This window comes from Benincasa hispida, chromosome 10 (genome assembly GCF_009727055.1).
Source record: "Benincasa hispida cultivar B227 chromosome 10, ASM972705v1, whole genome shotgun sequence".
Lineage (NCBI taxonomy): Eukaryota > Viridiplantae > Streptophyta > Magnoliopsida > Cucurbitales > Cucurbitaceae > Benincasa > Benincasa hispida.
The window spans coordinates 49,279,386-49,289,180 of NC_052358.1; the positions used below are offsets into that span (position 1 = coordinate 49,279,386).

The 9,795-nt window shown below is 35.3% G+C and overlaps 1 protein-coding gene across 2 annotated transcripts; it reads right to left on the reverse strand.

The window, feature by feature from the left end:
• Window positions 1-530: 530 nt before the first annotated feature.
• Window positions 531-9,531, reverse strand: LOC120088520 (chaperone protein dnaJ 10-like). Of its 2 annotated transcripts, none has more exons than XM_039045898.1 (10): window positions 9,151-9,531; window positions 8,824-8,912; window positions 3,260-3,319; window positions 3,050-3,132; window positions 2,400-2,565; window positions 2,186-2,315; window positions 1,898-2,056; window positions 1,655-1,827; window positions 983-1,063; window positions 531-895 (listed from the first exon to the last, which is right to left on the reverse strand). In XM_039045898.1, the coding sequence occupies exons 2-10, from the start codon at window positions 8,908-8,910 to the stop codon at window positions 815-817; spliced, it is 1,020 nt and encodes a 339-aa protein (XP_038901826.1). In that variant the 5' UTR covers window positions 8,911-8,912; window positions 9,151-9,531; the 3' UTR covers window positions 531-814. The 2 variants fall into 2 exon arrangements, with proteins under 2 accessions (XP_038901826.1, XP_038901825.1); XM_039045897.1 differs by having other exon boundaries at window positions 8,824-8,935; window positions 9,151-9,530.
• Window positions 9,532-9,795: the final 264 nt, after the last annotated feature.

Below are 9,795 nucleotides of genomic sequence, written 5' to 3' on the forward strand. Positions count from 1 at the left end.
ATTTTTATTTGATTTTTCAGTCGTCTTATTAACAACTCTTTTCAATTCTATTTCTTACTCTAATTTCTATATAGAGAACTTTCATTTGAAACATTATTTTAGCCAAGTTTTCTTTTATGATTATTATTTTTCATTTTTACCCTTTATTTCGAGTCATCTATGTCATTTCTCCTTCATATTAATGGCACTGTGACTAATTTCACAAAAAAGGAAAATTTTGAGTTTTTTTTTTTGGGGTAAAGTCATTCCAAATAACCTTCGGGTGGCCAATAAAATAAGCATGAAAGTTCCCAATATTTCTAATAATAATAATAATAAAAGCCATGAAAGTTCCCAAAGTAAAATAAGATTTAAATTTATATTGATTTATTATAATATGGTAAATAAAAAAGAAACATTTTTTTTATAAATTAGCCAACCAGCCATAACATAACAATTCTATCCTTCATCTCCTCTCATCATCCTTTAAATTTCAGACCAATTATTCAAGAAATAAAGCTCACAAACAAGTTGTAAATAGAATATTGAAATGCAAACAAAATATGTTCTTTTTAAAAAGACAGTGACTAGACAATGATTTAGAAACCCAACTCTCCTATATAGTTTATTTACAAGAAAAAGAACAGATTGTAAACTACAAATTACAAAATAGGAAAGAAATTATTCAAATGAATGATGGTATTCTCAACAAAACATACAAAATATGAAGAAGAATCACTTAACTCAAATAAATAGAATAGAAAAGAACATCATCAGATCACCATCCTTGAGCAGAAAAGTAAGGAGACTTAACAGTTGCCATGGAAGTGTGAGATCATGAAGTTGAAGCAGCACCAATTGATCTATCACTTTCATGCCTCAGGCTGTTTTCTCTACTGTAAGCTGACTTTGCTCCCTGAAAAGTTAGCAACAGATGGATGAAGCAGCACACATGTAACACAACCGAAACGTCTCAAATCGAAGTTTTTCTTTGGGCTCTTACTTGGAAGATCGCTCCAAACTTCCTTAATGCTCTAGCTCGTAGCTTCAATACGTCTTTCGACACACTGGGGTCTCTAAGAACCTGATAGAGAACAGACAGTTCAAATATATGCTGCTTGCTGTGAATCAAGATGACTCCAAAGTTTATTGGTGTCATGTTCATTTTCATGTATCAGTTAATTTTCTTATATAATCAACCAAAAGTTTATTTATGTCGTGTTTATTTTTGTGGCTATCTAGCACATCTCTTCCTTTTTCTGGGATTTAGGAGGGCATGGAGCGCGGATGATGAAGAGCGGCTAAAATGATAATGGAAACAGATCGTTTCTTTTCATGGGAGAATACTGAAGTTGATGCTTTTCTAGTCTACGCAAGTGTCGGGGTGACTGGTAAACAATATAGCTAAATTATGTGTGCAATATCGGTTAGCCATAGACCCCCAGTTACTAGATCTAATCCTCCGCGAAAAGTCAGAAATTCCCCATATTTTGACCAATTTAAAGTTTAAAATGGGGTGACTCCCTCAGCAAAACTAGGACAAAGTTTTTCCTAGTTCTCATTTATGTAAAATCATAACATTTGAGTAAGTTACATAAGTGAAAAATATATAATCAACCTCACAATCCTGAGTTCAACAGTTTAGATTAAGAGAAAGTATGATATTGTAACTCACCACTTGGCAGACACGTGACAGAGTAGATTCTATGTCGACCACATTAATCTGCCAAAGCGAGTTAAGAACAGCGTCTTTCTTCTCTTCAATGGCTTTTGCCAGGTTCTCGTCTCTGTTATCTCCTTCATTAAGCCTCTTCAACTCTTCCTGTAATTGAATCAAAGAAACAGCACCTGCATAAAAGTGCACAAGTTAGGATCAAATTACAGGTTTTGAAGATTTATAACCAAGAAAGAATAATACCTGAAGCTGCCATCACTTGTGATTTTATCTGGTGTCCTTTATCTCGCACCCACTCCGCTAAAAATGGCACATTCATATAACGTCTGTCCTTCCCAAGTTCCTTTGCAGCTTTCCTTGTGTATATGTATCCAATAGTGTGCAGCATGGTCTCACCAAAAGCTGATTGCAAGTAACTTTTGGGTAATTTGTAGGTAAAAGGCATGTAATAATGTAATGTTTTTCCCCTTATATAACTTGCACAAACTAGAATGGTTTTATAGAGAAAACATATATAATGGTTATCACTACCAGCATTGGAGAGTCGTTGTGCTTCTGAACTTGCCCATGTCACAAACTCATCAACCTGACCATCAACATATGGTTGGAGGCGCTCTTTCAAAATGTTTACAAGTTTATTTTCCCTTTCCTTTTGAAACAGCTGCATTTTTACTGAGTATGGATAAATGGCATGACAAAAGTCTGCTTTTACATCTGCATCACTGAACTTGAGGGAAAAGCATACCTTTATCTTTTCCTGAATTTTTTGCCTGCGTAACTCGGGGTCTGGTGAATCTTCCTCGAGTTCCAAAGATGATAATACAGCCAAAGCAAGCTGACCAACATACTCTTCAAAAAACTCACTTCCAAAAAGCATACCAAATACAGATGCAGGGTCCACCATGGCGTCCCTATGAAAAACAGGGAAAAAATATCAGCCAATCATCCCATCCATCTTTTTTCCAAAAGAAGATACAAATCGATAAATGGAAAAGAAAGCCATTGGAAAAATTGGTGAAACATAAGTTATAGTTTAATAGCGTCACATTCTGAGGAATAAAACTTAGGACTAGATTTGTTTCTTCAATTAGCACTCTTTACCAAAAAGCCTACGTTAAATTGATGGTTTCAATCAATAGTATATAAAAAAGATCAAACACCTATTAGCTTAAGCTTTTATGTTTATTGGTAGTTCAATAACATATTAGAGTTGAATGCCCTGTGTTAAAATATCTAGATGATTTTATATCTTAACCTTTTGGACTTTACTGGTAATTTAATAAATTCCAAACTTGCAAGTTTGCAACATAACACCAGGGACAAATCATTCTGTGCAAAACAAAAAAATAGATATACATCCATACAGATATTACATTCTCAGTTTAAGAAACATACTGTTGTACTCCTGCCCTCCCATACTTGTCATACGCGTCACGCTTCTCAGGATCGCTCAATACCTGATAAGCCTCTCCCAGTACCTTTACAAGGACAATTACAAGCAATTGCATAACAAATCACATACCTGGCTTTCTGTTTAACAACGAAACAAACAGATTGTGCTAACAAAATATGAGAGACTAAACAGGGTTAGTAATTTCAATTCACCTGAAAATTTGCTGCAGCTTTTGGATCTCCTTGATTTTTATCTGGATGAACTAGCCTTGCCTGAAAAACAGACATTAAGATTATGAGATGTCCCACTCCCACCCCACCATTAACAAAATTCCCATCCTAAGGTACCCTATGCCAAGACTTGGAATGTTTGGGGATATTAAGAGAGCTCACTAAAAGCTGGATTACTTATGTATTATATGCTGTTTCAACTGATTAATTAGCTTTGTATTTTCTGTTAATCAGTTGCATAATTTGTTTTATTTCTTTTTCACAATTGAGTCTCCTATAAAAGGCCACTGTGTTGATCACTTTATTCAATAATAATGAAAGTCATTTTGTGATCAATTCTATGTTGATTAGAATTCTATTATGGTATCAGAGCTTAAAGTCTAATGACTGAAGTTTCTAGTTTTTTTTTTTTTCTTTTTTTCCCTGGCGATGGATATTCCCACCAGAGAGCAGTCTTCGGCTGAGACGATTTCCTCTGTAACTCCATTCAAGGTACTCAATCCAGGAAGTAAAATTACTACTCTGAAGCTTGATGAAAGTAATTTTCTATCTTAAAAACTTCAAATTACCACAACCTTGAGAGGCTATGACCTTGAAAGATTCATTGATCAAGAAAGTACTGCTCCATCAAAGTTTCTTCCAACTGAATCGACAACTTCTTCAACAAGAATAACGAATCCAGAGTACAACTTTTGGGTAAGGCAAGTCTTACCATTTCTTGACTTCTTGGAGCTATGTCGAAGGAGATTCTTTCTGAAATGTTAAATTGTTCAACGTCTCAAGAAGTTTGGAATGTTCTTACTGCAAGATTTGCTTCTCGTAATATGGCCCGTGTTCTTGATTTGAAAGGAAAATTGGAAGCGATGAAGAAGGGGAACATGAAATTGGAGTATTTTCAAAAAATCAAAGCCCTAGTTGAATCGTCGAAAGCAGCTGGAAGAAGAGTATCTCAGGAAGATCATGTTATGCATATTTTAACATGATTGGGCCCTGAATATGATTCCACAGTTTCTGTAATCACTAATAAGGATGAATATCCTTCTTTACAAAGAGTTTACTCTCAATTACTTGCTCAAGAAAATCAAATTGAAAGACACGGTTTGCTTAATGCCGATGGGTTTGCGCCTTCAGTTAATCTGACCATGCAAAATCAACCAAAACAATCATCTTCTCCGTTTCAGTCAAACAATAATGTTGAAAGTAACAGACGCGACAAGAATCAAAATGGGAAGCAACACAAACGTTTTTGGAATAATAATGGTAAACCTCAGTGTCAGGTATGTGGCAAATTTGGACATACAACCTTGAAGTGTTATCTTCTTCTTGAAAAATGGTTTCATGGACCAAACTTAAGTCATAATGGACAGAATGTTTCCTCGAATCCTCAAGGACAGAATATGAGTCCATTTGTCAACACTTTATCAATTCAAAATGATTTCAACAGGGAAAATCAATGGTTTCCAGATTCTAGAGTCACTAATCATGTCACATATGATGCATCAAATTTGACCTTTGGAGCTGAATATCTTGGGGACAACAAGGTGGTTGTAGGCAATGTTGCAAGTTTGAATGTCTCTCGTATAGAAAATTCTTTTCTACAATCTTCTTTTCCTAATACCTATTTGAATACTATCTTTCAACTTAAGAATCTACTTCATGTGCCTAAAATAACCAAAAATCTTATAAGTGTCAGTCAGTTTGCTAAAGACAATCGTGTCTATTTTGAATTTCACTCCAATGTTTGTCTTGTGAAGGATCTCAATGGCCAAACTCTTCTCAAAGGCGATATTTTGATGGACTCTATTGTTTTGCAATGGAAAAAGCTAAGTCCCAAAGAGTTCTCTCCGCTCATGGGTAAACATCAAAAGGAATTCCTCAAGTTCTTCATACATCGGTCACAAACTGTAAAGAAAATCAGTCCTCTATTCCTTCTATACTTGATATATGGCATAATAGATTAGGCCATCCAAGTTTAAATACTGTCAAACTTGTTCTTACCTCTTGTGATATTTCCTATTCAAATAAAAATACCTTCTCTATTTGTGCTATGGCTAAGAGTCATAATCTTCCTTTTACCAATTCTCAAACTACTTACTCAAAACCTTTACAATTAGTTGTAAATGATGTTTGGGGGTCATCTTATCAAACTTCTAGGATTGGTTTTAAATACTATATTAGTTTGTTGATGCTTTCTCGAGATTTACATGGATTTATTTTCTTAGAACTAAAAATGAGGCTTTTAGTACTTTTTTATCTTTTAAACAAACAGTTGAAAAACTTCTAGGTCATTCCATACTTCGTCTTCAAACCAATGGAGAGGATGAATTTCGTTCATTCATTCCTTATCTAAAATCTCAAGGTATTCAACATAGAATGACTTGTCCTCATACTTCCCAACAAAATGGTATTGTAGGAGAAAGCATAGACATATTGTAGAAACAGGTCTAGCTTTATTATCTCATTCCTCTCTAAATCTTGATTTTTGGGATGATGCTTTTTCCACTGCAGTATATTTGATAAATAGACTTCCTACATTAGTTCATCAACAAATGTCTCCTTTAGAGAAGGTTTTTGGCACCAAACCTGACTACTCATTCCTAAAAACATTTGGTTGTCTATGTTATCCATCATTGAGATCTTACAATAAGCACAAACTTGATCCTCAGTCTACTCCATGTATCTTCATAGGATATAGTTCTATTCACAAAGGATATAAATGCCTATCTCAATCTGGTAGAGTGTATGTCTTGAGGCATGTACTCTTTGATGAGTCAAAATTTCCCACTTCATCTTTTTTTAAAACCAGTTAATCATCGTCCTTTATACCTTCTATTTCCACTTATCTGCCTATCCTATAACCCTACCGGTCGTTTACTAGTGAGCCAAAATTTTCCACTTTATGTCCTATCATTAATGATATGTCCAATCATACCTCAATAAATACTGACCTTCCAGTGTCCAGTGACCATCCTATTACCCAGTGTCCAAATGAAATACACAACAGCTCCACTCCAATGTCTTCGACTAATCCTCTCTCTTCTTCACCTATTGCTGACAATTCATTAGTTGAGTCTCTTTCTTTATCTTCCCCTCAAGACTCCTCTCCAAATAGCCTGCAAGCATCTGCTTTTAATCCAAATGAAAATGAGAGGTCATTCAATCTTGCACCTCTGTCGGGCTCTTCCTCTGTTGTCAATCAACATCCAATGGTCACGAGGGGAATGAATGGGATTTTTAAGCCTAAAATTTTTTTTGTGGAATATGTTGAAGTAGAGCCTCCAAATGTTAAAGAAGCATTGAAGTGTCCTCATTGGGTACAAGCTATGACAGATGAGTACAAAGCTTTGTTATCAAATAACACGTGGTCTTTGGAGTCTCAACCATCTGATCAAAAGGTAATTGGATGCAAATGGGTGTTTAAGATCAAAAGAAATTATGATGGCTCTATAGCTCAATATAAAGCAAGGTTGTTTGCTTAAGGGTATAATCAAGTTGTTGATATTGATTATACAGACACGCGTTTAGTCCGGTTGTAAAACCTATAACTATTAGAGTGTTGTTTACTCTTGCATTACACTATGGATAACAATTGAGACAAGTTGATATCAATAATGCCTTTTGATAGAACCCGGATATATTGAAATATAAAAAGATAACGGAAATGCAAGATAAATCAAATGTTCGAGGTACTTGGATCCTCCCAATCTTGAGGTAACCCTCAAGCCCTAATTCATATGCAAAATATTGCTTACCTCCTCCATTCCCCTCTCCCTCTATTTATAATCAACAATTATAACTAACTCCCTATCTAATTCCTATTATGCCTTTAATACCCTAATAATCCTCTAATACCGATTCTATCACCTTTCTTCATGGCATACTAGAAGATGAGGTTTATATGGCTCAACTACCAGGTATGATTGATAAATCAGCTCCTACAAAGGTATGTAAACTCAGAAAAGCACTGCATGGATTAAAGCAGGCTCCTCGTGTTTGGTTTGATCGACTGACTTCTTTTCTTCATTTGATGGGGTTTACAAATTCTAAAGCTGATTCTTCTCTTTTGATATATCAAAAAAATAAAGTGTTTTGTTATGTTCTTATATATGTAGATGACATTGTCAATTCAGGAAATTCAACATCTATGATTGATAGACTGATATCTGAGTTAAACAAGAAGTTTTCTCTTAAGGATCTGGGTTTATTGAACTATTTTTTGGGAGTTGAGGTATCATATCTTGAGTCTGGAGGTTTGTTTTTGTCACAAAAGAAATATATATCAGATCGTTTGTACAAAGCAAAAATGCAAGATGCAAAGTCTATGGCTACTCTAATGGTCAGTGGTTCTATTTTATCAGCCTTTCATGGTAAAAGATTTGATGATGTAAGGCTGTATAGAAGCATAGTTGGAGCTTCGCAGTATGTAACCTTAACAAGACCAGAGATTTCCTACAGTGTAAATAAAGTTTGTCAGTTTATGCACTCTCCAAATCAATTCCATTGGCAAGCTGTGAAACGCATCCTCAGATACTTGACAGGTACAATTGATCATGGGCTATTGTTTAAGAACCCAAAACACTTGACTATTCAATGATTTGTTGATGCTGATTAGGCCTCAGACCTAGACGATAGGAAATCAACTTCTCAACTTCTGGAGTTCGTGTTTATTTTTGGAGGAAATTTAATTCAATGAGCTTCAAAGAAACAAACAATTATTTTCAAATCTAGCATAGAGGCAGCATATAGAAGCTTGGCTCTTGCTCCTTCAGAATTGGTATGGTTACATTCATTATTCATAGACTCACATGTTTGATTATGGCAACCTCCTACTCTATGGTGTGATAATCTTAGTGTGGTTCACTCAAGTGCAAATCCAGTTTTTCATTCTCGCACAAAACATGTTGAAATAGACATCTACTTTGTCCGAGATCTTGTGCAGCAAAAGAAAATCAGAATTCAACATCTTCCAACTAGTGCTCAAGTTGCAGATGTCTTCACCAAACCTTTATCACCTACATCCTTTTTTCCATTAAGAGACAAGTTCAATGTATGTTCTTCTCAACACGTGGGCTTGAAGGGGTATTAAGAGAGCTCACTAAAAGCTGGATTACTTATGCATTATATGTTGTTTCAACTGATTATTTAGTTTTGTATTTTCTGCTAATCAGTTGCATAATTTGTATTATTTCTTTTTCAAAGTGAGTCTCCTATATAAGGCCACTTGTTGATCACTTTATTCAATAATAATGAAAGTCATTTTGTGATCAATTCCCTGTTGATTAGAATTCTATTAAGAGATACTCTAAGGTCTTCGAGCTGGCATTCAGACAAGCCAAGCCTTCTCAAAGACTAGCGAATTAGACCAAGCATAATACAAAGAGTGGACCTCCATTACAGGGGAAAAAAGACATTAACAAAGCTTCCTTATCCAGATCATAAGACATCCCCAACATTGACAACAAGAAATGCAGTTAAGAGTTTTAAGACTAAGAGGCAACGTAATGAGATTCATTAATCATCATAATCATGGAAAATTGAAAAATTACCTTAACGTAGTAAGCCTTTTTAATTTCTGCAGAGGAGGCATTAAAGCTGACACCCAATACATCATAATAACCAGTCTCCTTCACCATAGCTGTTGAATCTCAAGCTTTTCAACTTGTAAGTCTCAAATAGAACAAATTAGTCTCATGGGTGAAGAAAAAGCAAAATACATAAGACCCAAAATGGGAAAGAAAGAACAAATCTAACCCAAAATCCGGCTAATACATCAAGGGCATCAAATAAAATCGGAAGAAAAGTAAGAAATCAAACAGAAAATTGAAATAAAAAACGAAGTTACACGGTGGGGAAAAGGGAGTGCGGCGACTTACAAGGTATTGATGGAATCAGATCCGGAAAATTCAGAAGCAAATGATGGAGATGAGGAAAGAGAGAAATGGGTTTGAAGGAGGAGATATAAGATTGGTGAAGAACACGGCGGGGACTGGGATTACAGCGACGGAGGAAGAATCTGAGAAGATGGGTTGGCAACGACGGTAATGGGGCGGTGGGAAATCGGCAGAAACGCGTCGGAATTTCTTACACACACAATAATTTAGAAGAAAAGTTGATTGATTTAGATGATTTGATGGGTTCTTTTACTTGGTTTCTTGGAAATTGGCTGGTTTCAGACATGATTTTTTCTCTAGAGTATATTCTGATTTCCGTTGTGTCGTTCAGCTTCGAAGCTTCCTCCTTCAGCCAAGTGTCGTCCGATGAAGGTTTCTCATTATTCATTAATGAGATTTTATTTATTTATTTATTTTTGGTACATGGCCATTCTCATTGTTTTATGAAATTAGACAAGTTCAGATATGAAAAGTTATTATTGGGAGGCCAACTTCTCATGTTACCAACATTTTATATCTTGTCCATCAAGAGTATATTCAATCTTCATCACCATCGATATTTTATTGTTCAACTCTAGCAACTACCTTCAACGACCAATTGCAATGACCACCTTCGAAGGCCAACTC